Genomic DNA, 14,667 nt, shown 5'->3' with positions numbered 1-14,667 from the left:
TGAACCCAGGACTTCCCATCTCTAGGCCTGGCTCTCAATCCACTGAGCAACCGAGCTGCCCCCTTGACCTATATTTCTAACTTCCCTTCCCAGCTTTTATTTTCAAATTATTAGCTCTTTACAGACTCTATTCCATCCATACCAGACCAGTCACTTCCTCATGTTCAGCATTCTATATCTCACCTCTAGTTCATTCTTCCATCATTAGAATTCATTCATCCCCCAAATCATTTTAAGTATTTATTATATGCCATACTTTAGAGACAAAAATTAAACAGCCATTGTGTCAGCATCTTGTATGATGGTTTACACACAATCAGCACTTAATAATTAGCCACTGAATTGTGTGTTGGTGGCATCCAGGATCTCAGAGTCAATTCAGCTGTAATTCCACACCTGGTCAGTATAAGAAACATGTTTTAGGCAAAGAAATCCCTGGCAGGTTTCTCTGCAGCAGGGACTTTGATTTCTAGAATAGGCACTCAAGACTAACCTATTATTTATATCCTTCCTGCATTGGGGGGGGGGCGGTATGTCTAGAGAGCCAGCTTTAAAGCCAAGAAGATCTGGGTTCAAGTCTTGTCATTAATCCATGACCATGGGTAAGTCACTTTAACCCTCACACTCCCCCGCCCCCCAACTCTCCAAGACTATAAATTGCAGAGAAGATGCCAAACTGCTTTAGTAGAGAGAATTTTCTCACCAGGCAATTCCCTATTCCTGAGAAATCACAAATGCCATGGCTGTTACTGTCCCTTCTCCCCCAGAGAGGACTTGTGGTGACTTACAAATTGAAAATATGAGCAAAACAGAACACTTACCTACCAAAATAGGGACAAAGTCCAGTGAACAGAAATAGGGCAATAGTTGTCACCAGGTACTTTGAATGAGGGAACTGCTGCATCTGAGCCTTGCAAATTGACTCTCCAATTCCTAGCAGCCAAGAGAAGATGCGTCAGCCTCTAGGGTTCTCATCCTCTGAACAAAGAAGCATGAACATTTTCCTGAAGATATAAATTGTTGTCTAGGACTGAATTCTGGGGGACCTTATTCTACAGTTCTTGATGCCAGGATTATTAGATAATAGAATGGCCAGTAGCCACCCAAATCAGTATTTGTGGAGTGGAACGAGCATTGGACTTTCAGACAAGAGATCCTGAGTTTGAGCTTTACAGACAACTCGTGAGACTCTTTTAGAACCTCCATGTCCTTATCAGCAAAACAAGGACAATAATACTTGCAATAACTCTCTCTCTCTCTCATGTCTCTCTCTCTCTCTCCCTCTCTCTCTCTCTCTCTCTCTCTCTCTCTCTCTCTCTCTCTCTCATGTCTCTCTCTCTCTCTCTCTCTCTCTATCTCTCTCTCTCTCTCTCTCTCTCTCTCTTTGGGTTGTTTTGGGGAAAATTCTTTGTCAATTGCAAATGATCTTTAGGAATTCTAACTGTACTTGTAATTATTGTGATCAGTCAGGCAGACAACACTCATTTAATAAAGGGCATATCCACAGGGTACCTTGTGCTGGGCATGGTGCTCTGTGTGGAAGAACCAAAGAAAGGCTTAAATGATGATAAACCTGGGTCTAGAGGCAGGAGATCAGAATTCAGATCCACCTCTACGTGATATTGGGCAGATTTTTTCACCTCCCTGGACCTCAGTTTTCTAAACTGTAAAATGATGGATTCTTATTTAATCATTTCAGTTGTATCAGATTTTTCATGATTGTGGCACACTGGATAGAATGCTGGGCTTGGAGTCAGAAAGATGAATCTTCCTAAGTTCAAATTTGCCCTCAGATGCTTACTAGTCATGTGACCCTAGGTGAGTCACTTAACCCTGTTGGCCTCAGTTTCCTCATCTGTAAAATGAGATTGAAGGAAATGGCAAACCACTCCAGAATCTTTGCCAAGAAAACCCCAAATGGGGTCACAGAAACTGAACACAACTAAAAATGACTGAACAACAACAGAATCAGGGTAATTGGCCTAGCCGACATCTAAGGTCTCTTCTAGATCTTGTATGATCTTATAACTAACTATTTCAATTAGAAATCTATGAGTTTAGGCATCAATAAAGCAAAGTGATTCTTATAAAGTGGAAGAAAACATGTTACAATGGAGAAACTGCTGAGTGTGGTCAAAGAGACTGGTTTCTGCCAATTGCTTAATTAAGAGACCTTCTGAAAATAATTGTTCTTTTCTGTGACACAATTTGCCCATTTATAAAACAGAGGATTTGACTGGGTGACCCATGTGATAGAGACATGAAGAGAGAGAGGTTTTTCAGGAGTTGTGAACCAAGATGCAAGAACCAGGGTTCCAATGGAATGTCCCCAGTTGGTGGCAGTTTGAGCTGACTGGGAGGAGAGGACTTTGTCTCTGACTGGAAGTCACTCTTTTTCCTTGGAGGTTTGAAGCTGGCTGAAAGACTTGTGAGGCTGATTTGGTTTTGGGGGTTTCTCTGGCTCTGAGCAGTTTAAGTTGACACTGAGAAGAAAAACCTGGCTTTTGGGACTTGGTCTCTGTCTCTCTGGCTCTGAACAGTGGAAGTTGGTCAGAGGAGAAGCTTTTGAGTTGGTGTTCTATTGGAGAGTTGAGCTGGCCAGGAGAAAACTTAGAGACTTTGAACTTTGTTTCTTTCTGGTGTTAAGCTGAGAGATCTGGCTGATTTGTGAAGAAGAAAGATTTTGAACTGCTGTTGTCCTCCATCTCCCTAACTGTCTTAGAGTCACAGTTTGTGACTGTAATACTCCCACAAACCTTCCTAAAATTATCCCTGTATTTTAGGGAAATCCTCATCCCTCTTACCTCAGTTTCCCATCCTGTTATCCCAATAAACCCTTTGACTTGAAAAAGGAAAAGAAAAGAGAATCTTTATAATTTATTCAAGTGGGGAGGGAAGGAGTCAAAGGCTTCAAGAAGAACTGGGTGGAGAGGGTTGGTAAAGGGAGGGAGTGAAGGGGGGAGGAGGTTAGGAAATAGATTGATCCATCAGACATCAGTAGGGATCAATAGGCAGAACCCCAGAGCAGTCCCTTATAAGTAGTCCCCTGTGTACTAGCATCCCTGTGTGACATCCCTCAGCATTTCTCTGTTCTACCTCCATTACAAATAAGCAGGTTTCTAATCACAAGCCAGAGAACAACAGTCATTGCTGAAGAAACAGTTTCCCTTCAGTTTCCCTTTTTATTTCAACAGAATCAGTTCCCTTCAGTTTACCTTCTCTATTTCAAGCAGTAGTAGTTTTCAGTCAGCTTACATCTCTATTTCATCCATGAGTTCTCCTTTCTCTTGTAATATTCTGGGATTCTGCGTGTCTTATGGGATTAAGAATTTATTTATTCACATTTCTTCCTTTTAGTTTCCCCTTGCTATCACACTTTCTCTTCTCCATTTCTCCCAAATCATCCTCTCTAGAACTCAACATACCCTCTGTAGAGGTGCCCAGAAACATGGAGGGTATGGGGGTCATTCATGAAAATTGGTGGCTTTTAATTTCCCAGGAACCAAAGGACTTATTTTTCATGATCAGTAATTCTGATGCAAGCTCACACCTTTATTGAAGAGTCACCTTGATGAGAAAGCATCATTCTACATCTTCTATTTATTTTATGTCCTTGGGTGTATATAACCTATATACCTGGAACAACCTACCACTTTCATCTTATACATGAAAAGAAAACCCAAGGAATCAGATCATACATAGCTGTTTTCATTTTGTCTCCCTCATTAGAATATGAGTTTTTTTCTTTTTTTAAAACCTTTACCTTCCATTTGAGAATTGATGCTGCGCATTTGTTCCAAGGCAGAAGAGAAGTAAGGGCAAGGCAGTGGGGGTTAAGTGACTTGTCCAATAAGTATCTAAGGCCAAATTTGAACCCATATCCTCCCATCTCTGGGCCTGACTCTGTCCACCAAGTCACCTAGTTGCCTCTAGAATGTCAGTTTCTTAAGAACAGGGGACTGGGCCCATTTTGTTATTTATCGCTTCATCACTTAGCTCAGTGATTTATACATAAGTGCTTAATCAATATTTCTTTGTATATTTCATCCTTTCTTTCATTTATCAGAAGTAGGACTTAAACTAAAATTTTCCTGATTCCAAGGCAGCCTCTCTATCTGTTAGCTCATAACTGCCATTAATTATTTACATTCAAATTATTAATTTCAATGCATAATGTATCATAAAACTTGATCAGTCATTGCCTCTAAGTCTTTGACAGGATTCTTTGTTCATTCTTATTCACTTTTCCTGGTCATAGTTCACGTGTATTTCTTCCAGACATGTTTTCCCTTACTTTTTTGTTGCCTCTAATTGATTTTTTCAAAACCCTTATCCCCTTATCTTCTGTCTTAGAATCAATGGGTTCTAAAGGAGAAAAATGGTAAGGGCTAGGCTATTAGTATCAAGTGACTTGTCCAGGGTCACACAGTTAGGAAGTATCTGAGGTCAAATTTGAACCCAGGATCTCCTGTTTCTGGCTCTCATTCTCAGTTCACCTAGCTGTCCCCTACCTCTTCTCTCTTTAAAAAAAAAAAGCATTGATTTTTAACTTTTGTGTTATCTACATTTCCTAATGTACCCATATCCCTCCCAGAAAGCCATCTCTTTTTTTTAATGCTTACCTTCTGTCTTAATATCAGTTCTAAGACAGAAGAGGCAATTGGGGTTAAATAACTTGCCCAGGATCACACCACTAGGATGTGTCTGAGGTCAGATCTGAACCAAGGACCTCCCATCTCTATACCTGGCTTTCTATCTACTGATCCACCTAAATGTATCCCACACACCTATCTTTAAAAGTCCAACCCAGATCCCAGTTTCTCTTTGTTGAATCCCTTTCAAATTACTCCAGCTCCTTCTGGATCCAGCTTTCCTCCACATATTTTTCTGCCATATAAATTGAATTCTTCACTTCTGGTGAATCTGATTTCACTGATGTAGATAGATCCAAACAAGGAGTCCCCACTGCCACCACAGATGGCCCCTTTTTCTGTGACTTATCACCTGGCATTGAGACAAGTTAAGTAACTTGTCCAGGGTTATACAACCTGTGTGTGTGTGTGTGTGTGTGTGTGTGTGTGTGTGTGTGTGTGAAAGAGAGACAGACAAACAGACAGACAGACAGAGAGACCGGGGGGAGGGGGGAGAGAGAGAGAGAGAGAGAGAGAGAGAGAGAGAGAGAGAGAGAGAGAGAGAGAGAGAGAGAGAGAGAGAGAGAGAGAGAGAGAGAGAAGTAGAATTCAAGTCACAGGCTTCCTGACCCTGAGCCCAGCTCTTTCTCTGCTCTGCCATCTTATACCTCTCTATTATGGCTTATATCAAGTTCCTATCTTGTCTCCCTAACTAGACTGCATGCTTCTTTGAGTGCTGAAATCATGTCATACTCCTTCATGGTCCCTCATAGTATCCAGACGTTAAAGGGTCAAATACCTAGTTAATGCCCCCTGGTCAATGAAACAGCACAAAATTGAGGGCTGGGGTGTGGGAGGATAATGCCTACTTGACAACTTCTTGTCTCCCTATCTCCCAGGTGATCCATTGGAACTCCCCAAAGAAGCTCCGGGTAAAGAACAAACATGTTGAGTTCTTCCGAAACCTGTACCTGACATTTCTGGAGTATGATGGGAATCTGCTGAGGCGTGAGCTATTTGGATGTCCCAGTGAGGCTGACGTCAACAGTGAAAATGTAAGTGGGGCTGGCAAAGGTCATTTTCCTTTCCAAGCTCTGTAGAAACCAAGTTGCAAAAATACTGAATTCAGCTCAGTGTTTAAAAAAAAACAAGAAAGAAAGAAAGAAAGAAAGAAAGAAAGAAAGAAAGAAAGAAAGAAAGAAAGAAAGAAAGAAAGAAAGAAAGAAAGAAAGAAAGAAAGAAAGAAAGAAAGAAAGAAAGAAAGAAAGAAAGAAAGAAAGAAAGAAAGAAAGAAAGAGAAAGAAAGAAAGAGAAAAAAAGAATTCTTAATTACTATGTGTCCCCAAAATGAAATGAGCTCCCTTGGGAGAAAAAAAGGTTTCTCTCTTATCAGAAGTCTTCAAGAAAATATAGAATGACTCCTTTTCAGGGATGTAGAAGAGGGTCAGATGTGAATTGGTCCCTTCCAGTTCTGATATTCAATAGTTCTAATGAGAGGAAAGAAAAATGGCAGGGGGGGGGAGAATGAGATTTACATTTTTGGACATAGCTAATGAGATGGTTTGTTTACCTTGGATAAGCATATTTATTGTAATTTATTATATATTTATGTATATATAACCATAGGTATTATATTATGATGTTATATATATATATATAAAATAAATGGCAATTTTTAAAAAAGAAGTAACAAAGATTAGGTATTTAAATTTAAAAGAGTAATAAGAAAATGACTCAATTTGTATCCTTTTCTGTTTTTTCTCTTCTCTGAATTTTTAACTATTTCATTGATTCTTTTTTGCACACCTAACACTACCCTCCAAGTTAGCATTCATTCCATCTTGACCATACAGACTTTCTTTTAACAAATATCTGTACTCCAGCAAAACAAATCAAAACATCAGCTGTATCTAACAGAACCTATCTCATTCTGTATCTCTACTCCATTACCTCTGTCCAAAAGGTGGGAGATATGTTTTAGCATTGATCTTTTGAAGTACCTATTGTTTACTGCTTCTGAGGTCATTCAAAATTGTTTTCACATAATTGTTCTCCTAGTCCTGTTCATTTCTATTTTATCAGTTCATATAAATCTTCCTTCTTCTCTTAATCTGATATATTTGTAATTTCTTTTTTTAAAAAGTTATCATCTATCTTAGAATCAATACTATGATGATCCTGAGATAGAAGAATGGTAAGGACTAGGCAAGTTAAGTGATTTGTCCAGGATCACACAGCTAGGAAGTGTCTAATACCAGATTGAACCCAGAACCTCTTATCTCTAGACCTCTTTGTCAATCCACTGAGCAACCTAACTGCCCCATATTTGTAATTTCTTGTGGCACAATAATATTCCAATCTGGGGGCAGCTGGGTAGCTTAGTGGATTGAGAACCAGGCCTAGAGATGGGAGGTCCTAGGTTCAAATCTAGCCTCAAACACTTCCCAGCTGTGTGACCCTGGGCAAGTCACTTGACCCCCATTGCCTAGCCCTTACCACTCTTTTGCCTTGGAACCAATATACAGCATTGACTACAAGATGGAAGGTAAGGGTTTAAATAAAAAAAAATAATATTTCATTCATTCACGTATGATAATTTGTTCAACCATTCCCCAACTAATGGACACCTCTTTTGTTTTAATTTCTTTGCTACAATAAAAGAGGATTTCTATACATATTAATATATAGATGGGACTTTCCCCTCTGTCCTTGATGCTATTAATATAGCATCATGCATAATGCCTTACATTACTATAACTGAATAATAATGTGTTTTGAGGAGTATCGTATGAAGTAAGCATTCATTTAGCAAGCATTTACTATGTGCTTATGTTCAACCAGACAAGCAATATGGGCACATGGATATTAAATATCAAATGTGAACCAAGTAATTTAGGGAGCACTAGAAAGTGGAGGCAAAGATCTGGAAATCTCTCATGTAGAAGGTGAGCTGTTTTTGTTTTTTATTTAGCATTGAAGAAAAGTGGGGATTCAAAGAGTTAGAGATGCTGAGTGAGCTCCAGGCACAGAAAGCAGCCTATGCAAAGGCAGGGAGGTGGATATAATATTGTGATGGAGAAGCAGCAATGAGCCCAGCTTGGATAAACTGGGAAGTGTGTGAAGGAGTGCTGTGGGCCACGAGGGACCCGTATTTTTGACATCTCTGATCAGCCCCTCCATTTGTCAAAGGAGATGCAGAGCGATGAGCAGCTGGGTGGCACAGTGGACAGAGCACCACACCTGGAGTCAGGCTGACTCATCCTCTGAGCTCAGATCTGGGCTCAGACACTTGCTAGCTAGGAACGTCACGTAACCATCTTTTGCCACAGTTTCCTCCTCTGTAAAATGAGCTGGAGAAGAAAGTAGCAGACCACTCCAGCATCTTTGCCAAGAAAACCCCACTGGGGTCTCCAAGAGCCAGACACGACTGAAACAAGCAAGCTACAGAAAAGGCACCCAGCTCATAAATGTGTCACACGGGGTGAGAGAGGAGACAGAGGTCAGGGCTGTGACTGAGCAAAAGCATCGCCTGGCTACAACCATTCAGTTAATAGCGTGGCAAGGTGTCAGTGACTAACACTGCCTCATTCCGTGTCTCTAGCCAAGGAAATGTCTTCTATGGGGAGGGTGTGCTAGCCCTGCCACAGCTTTGCTCAGCTCCGTAGGTCCTTCTGGGAATCCAGGAACCAGGTGCCTCCATTGCCCGTCTGTCAGCGTTGGTACCCAAGGGTCCTCTAAGAAGCCAATGATGGAGCAAGACCCTAACTTCATTAAGTTGGTCCTTGCTACTGAGCGTATGACAAGTGAGCCTGTCTCACGTGTTCCTGTAGTAATTATCAAGGTTTCTGGAGCTCCTGTTTCTTGCAGGGATTACCCAGTGATCCTTCTTAGCGTCTGCCTTTCAGGAGAATTTGGGGATAAGAAAGAGGGGGAGTACCCGAGTGTCCTGAGACCCCAGAGCCTTTTGGATTCTGCAGAGCACTCAGAGGCTGTGCGAAAACAGTTCATTCTTCGGATTTTACTTCGTTCCCTCTCCCTAATCAGTGTTTATCATCAACCAGCTCTGAGTGCCTGTTGGACAATATTTCAAAAGCTAAATGAAGACTGTTCAGTGTGACTTTTTCTGCAGGAGAGCCTCAGATAAAAAGCCTAGGCATCTCAAGCCATTAGTTCCCCTTTCATTTATATCAGCAAATGACTGCACCATGTTTGGCGTTCTCCAGAAGAATGGTTCTCATTTCAGAAGCAGCACTGCCCTGAACATGGATTCCAAAGCCCTAGAAATGAAGCCTGGGGCTTCTGCCTACCGCCTTTGTGGCAATGGGTGAATGGCATCCCCATCATTGGCCTCAGGTTCCTTTTCTGTAAAGTAGAACTTATGATGCTAGACCTGTCTATATATCATAGGCTTGGGAAAGTTGTTGAAATCTTACAGATTCTTTAAGTCTCACTTCAAATGCCACCTTCTCCATGAAGTCTTCCCTCATGGCTCTGGTTTGAAATGATCTTTCTGTCCTCGTTTTTTCTTCTTTTATTCAGCTTCTGTCGGCATGGCATTGTGCATAGAGATCTGGGTTGGGAGTCATGAAGCCCTGAGTTCAAACTCCATCTGTGATACAAAATGGTGGTATGACCTTGGACAAAATGAGACAAGTCTTGGTGCCCCCAAATAACTCTTTAATGCTTCAAGTTGCAATTCTGCATTGGAAAAGGGCATTTTCTCACTAGGCATTCACTACACTATATGAAAGGAAGCATGCTGTAATGGATAGAAAAATGCCCTTAGGGTTATGGAAGACTGGACTCAAGTCCAGCCTGTGACACAGAGGGAGCGCTAGATAATCCAGTGAAGAGAGCGCTAGACCTGAAGTCAAGAAGATCTGAGTTCAAATGCTACCCAATCAGGCATTTAGTTGTGTGATCTTGACAAAGTTAGTGACCTCCCTTGGCTTCAATTTTTTCATCTGTAAAATGAAAATAATAGTGGCACCTCTTTCCCTGAGTTGTTGTGAGAATAAAATGAGATATTTGTAAAGTACTTTGCAAATCGTAAAATGCTATATAAAATATTATTATTATTAGTAGTAGTAGTAGTATGACTTTGTAACCCTGAACAAGCCTCTTAACCTCTTAACTCTCAAAGCCTCTCATTCCTCATCTGTAAAATGGGAATGAGAGTGAATGTTGCATAACTAATAGAAAACCAAAATCTAAGTTAGAAAGACCTCTGCCATATAGCATACAGATTGACACTGAACAATTCATTTAATCTCTTGTGTGTGTTCAGTTGTTACAAGTTTTAAGTGATCCAATTTGGGATTTTCTTGGCAAAGATACCAGAGTGTTTGGCTATTTCTTTCTCCAACTCATTTTATAGATGAGGAAACTAAGGCAAAGAGGATAAAGTGACTTGCCCAGGGTCATATATCTAGGCAGTGTCTGAGGCCAGATTTGAACTCAAGAAGATGAATCTGAGTACCCTGCATCCTCTAACTGCCATTTACCTCTTAGGCAATTTTAAAATGTAAAGGTAGAGGTGAGAAATATGTGCCTACTAAAGCTCCTCCCAGTCAGTGCTCCAAGGCATCTCTCTGTTGCTCACTAGGTGAACCCTACACAAATTATCATATGTGAATGGAATGGAATGATCCTAAATCTAATTAAATATATGTACATTGAAGCAGAGGACTACTGAAGTGAAGGGCCATTATAGGAGTACATGAAGACAAGCACCAACGGTATTGCATTTATATGGATCGTGTTATTATTTCCATTAATTGAATCATCAGAACATAAGAATATAACTGGAAGGGACCTGAGAGCTTCATTAATCTGGCCCCATTATATTACAAATGAAACAAACAAAATGATGAAAAACCACCTGGACTCCTTAGAATTTAAATGACTTCTCCAGAGTCACCCAAAGCATAGTAGAAAAAGGAGCCAATTCATAACTGGAGGATCTAGGATGGAATCTCAGCTCGGCGATTTCATCCCAGGGTTTCTCTGGTTAAGTCATTCCACATTCTCAGTTTCCTCATCTATAAAAAAATCACTTCACATCTCTGGGTATCATCTGTGATCCTAAAAGGTCTCTTCCTGATCTACATGTATGCAAGTCAGAGAGCTGGACCTGAATGATCAGATGATCCATCCTAGGCTCTCGCCCAGCTCCTCTCCCAAGCCGTGTCTTTGGTTTTTGCAGCCCTAAAAACCTGGGAGTCGATGATATAGTGAGCTATAGGGCCAATTGAGCCATCCTTCCTCTCTTGCCTCCTGCTCACTCTGGTCTCAGACATGTCACCTGATTGGTAGCGGGGCCAGAGATGGTGTTTGTAAAACATTGCCTTTGCGGGAGAGCATCACCTTGGGAAGTGAGCCACCTGGTCCTTTGCAGGGTGTCAAGTGTCATCTGGATACACGAGCTGAGGGAAAAGGGTAGCATCTTGGAACCAACCCAACCCCGGATGCTCCCAGCTTGCGGGAAGAAGTCATTACAGCTGCGACAACTGCACAGATGGCGGCGATTTTCAAGGAAAGAAAATTAGGGCCACAGCTTTTTGGTTTCGGAGGAAAAGTGGTAGATGGGCATATGGGGGAGGGGCAGCTGCTATCCCAGCACCATCTTTCATGTCCTTGGTAATGAAGAGATGTGTACTGAGGATGGAGAGACTTCATTATTCCCATGGCTTTCCTCCTCGTATTCCCTAAATAGCAAATGGAAAGGTCCTTGGAGGGACTCTGGAGGCCTAGATTCTTGCCATAGATTTACCACAAACTCCTTTATTGGCCTCGGGGGAATCACACCCCCCAACCCTGATGTCCCCTCATGTAAAATGAGGGAGTCCTGTAGTCAGACATTTAGAGCTGGCGTAATAAAAATAACAATAACAAAAAACACATTTTGTAGCATTTAAAGGTTTGCAAAATACTTTACATGAGTACACAGAATCCTACAGATCTTAGTGCAGTTTATACATATGTGAATGCACGTGTGTATTTATATACATATATGTATCCATCTGCACATATACATAAATGCATTTATGTATGTATAGATAGATGCATGGATAAAGATGGATAGAGATAGATAGATAGATAGATAGATAGATAGATAGATAGATAGATAGATAGATGGATGGATGGATAGATAGATAGATAGATAGATAGATAGATAGATAGATAGATAGATAGATAGATAGATAGATAGATAGATGGATACATAGGTAGGGAGAGAGACGGATAAATGGATGGATGGATGGATGGATGGATGGATGGATGGATGGATGGATGGATTGGATTTACTTCCAGGTTTTTAGTTATGCTTGTCTTCTAAAGACATGTTGCATGGGCAAGGAGATCAGAATCTGGATATGATAGGGGGAAAGAGCCCAATCCTGGTTATCAGAATACTTAGGTCCAACTCTGCCATTTGTGAGACTCAAATGAGATATGCATACATGTGTGTATGTATATAACTATGTACACATACACACATGTATACATGTATGGGTATATATTTTATATACATACATATATGACCATGTATGTGTACATATATACACACATATAAATACATTTATATATACATGTTATCTCATTTGATCTATGGAACAATCTCTTAAGGATGCGCTATTATACCCATTTATAGCCAAGGAAACTAAGGCAAGCAGTGGTTAATGGACTTACTCTGGTTCCAGAGCTAGTAAGTATCTGAGGGTATCCTTGAACTCAGATCTTCCTGAATCCAAAGCTAGCCCTTTCTTTATTCACAGAACTACTCCCAAATCCAAGGCATCTAAATGGCACAGTGGATAGAGTGCTGGGTGTGGAGTCAGGAAGACTTGACTTCAAACATGGCCTCAGATACTTAGTAGCTGTGTGACCATGGGCAAGTCACCTAACCCTGTTTCTCCTCTTTTTTTTCTGCAAAATGATCTGCAGAAGGAAAGGGCAAATCACCCCAGTATCTTTGCCAAGAAAACCACAAAGTTTCGGGGGAGGGAGTCATGAAGAGTCAGACATGACTGAAGAACAACAATACTCCTTAAGGGACCCTGCTAGATTTTTCATTTCCTTGTAACCTGCTTCAGCACTGTGACTGGAGGAGTTTGAGCTTCCTTTTCCTTTCACTTTAGTCTTCAGAGCAAACAGGGGCTAGAAGGTGGGGGTGAGGTACGGCAGGGGGTCTGGACCAGATCATCTTTAATGTTCCCTTCTGTCTCTGACATTCTGTGATCACCCTTCATCAAGCACCACGCCAATCTTGGTTGAGTTGTGTGTGTAGTTGTTTTTTAAGACAGCAAATTTTCATCAAAACCAAAGTGCATGAATGATCTAATAATAATCCCTTATTTCTGATTTGTAGTTCAGTTTTCATTAATGATTTTGTCCAGAATTTTCACGCAAAGAGAGCTGCTATTTGTAGAGGCAGTTGAAGATTCATCAGTGGGGGAAGATGCTCCTCTTGCCCCGGTAGATTTCCTGCCAATTAGGAGACCCACAATGTGATAGAAAGTGGTCTTTTGCCAAAAACTGGGTCATGGAAAACAGGGCATTCAGCTTATAAAACTGGCATGCTTAACTTTTAGGCAAAGAGCAAAGATTTAAAAGCATATTTTCAGTCTCTAGAGTTCCAGAGACATACCCAGGCATTAGCTCTGGTGGAAGAAAAGTTGGGATAAAAAGAAATGGCCTTCTGGTCCCCACATTTGAAGAAGGATTGGACAAGTTTGGGACTGTCTAGAAGAGGATAACAATTATGCTCATTCAATCACAAGGCAGAGATGAAAAAGAATTTAGAGATGATCTAGTCTAAATCCCATATTTTATAAGTGAGGAAATTAAGGCCCAGAGAAGGCAAATAATTTATCCAAGGTTGCCCAGCTTGTAACAGAGTCAGATTCTAACCCCAGTCCTCTCATTTCAACAACCTTGAGTCAATGATAGAAGGGGATCAGAAAAAAGAACTGGAAATGGTTAGTCTGTTAATGAGAAGACATGAAGCAAGGCATGATGACTGCTTCCTAGATTTTGAAGGATTTGTCATATGGATGAAGAATTCAATGAGTTTTACTCAATGCCAGAAGAGAGAACTATAAACAATGGGGAATTGCATAGAGACAGATTTTAGTTCGATGTCCAGAAAAACTTCCTAACAATGAGCACTGACCAAAGGACTACCTGGGGTGGTAGTTGGCTCTCTCTCTCATTAATGGTCTTCAATCAAAGTCTAGACAACCGATGGTTAGGTATGAAAGATTCTCATCTAGCCAGAACACTTTTGGATTAGATGGTCTCTGAGCACCCTTCCAGCCCTAATATACTGTAATGGCTGAGTTTGGGTATCTCTCTCTCTCTCATTCTCTTCCTTGGTGTCCTCATCCATCCCACAATTTCAGCAATTAGCTCTATGAAAGACACTGAAATCTCTATCCCTAAGTCCACTCCAGGAGTTGGCTTAGCATTTTTTCTTTCCTTTTTATTTCTTTTTTGTTTTATATCACCTTTACTTTCCAACACTTTACTTTTCCTCCCTTCTCCCCCACCAAGGGAGCCATATCTTGCACCTAGAAGTAAAAAAAAGTTATAGAGGAAAAACCTAGTTCAATAATATAATATCAATAATATCAATTCAGTCTCATGGTATACATCTAAAGTCCTCCACCTCTACAAATAAAAGAGCCTATATTCTCCTTTCTCCTCTTGGGGCCCAAACTTGTTCATTATAATTTTTAAAAAGAATTTACTTTTTACCCCACTTTATATTGATGTGATCATTGGGCATATGCATTTCCTGATACTACTTACTTCATTTTGAATCAGTTCACAGAAGTCTTCTCATGCTTCCCTGTAGTCTTCATAATAGCCTATGTCATGCAGGGAATAGAACCCAGAATTTTGAATCAGCAAGATCTGAGTTTAAATCTGGTCTCTGATTCTTACTAGCTATGTGACTGTAGGCAAGATACTTAAGCTCTGTGCCTCAGTTTCCATATCTCTCAAATAGAGCTAATGATAGCACCTAGTTCATGGG

At 40.6% G+C, this 14,667-nt stretch overlaps 1 protein-coding gene across 2 annotated transcripts in view; it reads left to right on the top strand.

Moving 5' to 3' along the window:
• LARGE1 (LARGE xylosyl- and glucuronyltransferase 1) overlaps positions 1-14,667 on the top strand; it is a 612,082-nt gene that overhangs the window by 554,388 nt on the left and 43,027 nt on the right. For both annotated transcript variants that reach the window (XM_001366359.3, XM_056798822.1), the window contains one exon: positions 5,531-5,686. In XM_001366359.3, coding sequence (XP_001366396.1) covers positions 5,531-5,686 — 156 coding nt within the window. The remainder of the gene's footprint in view (positions 1-5,530; positions 5,687-14,667) is intronic.

The sequence above is a fragment of the Monodelphis domestica genome, chromosome 5 (genome assembly GCF_027887165.1).
Source record: "Monodelphis domestica isolate mMonDom1 chromosome 5, mMonDom1.pri, whole genome shotgun sequence".
Lineage (NCBI taxonomy): Eukaryota > Metazoa > Chordata > Mammalia > Didelphimorphia > Didelphidae > Monodelphis > Monodelphis domestica.
This window is presented reverse-complemented; position numbering and strand designations above follow the sequence as displayed.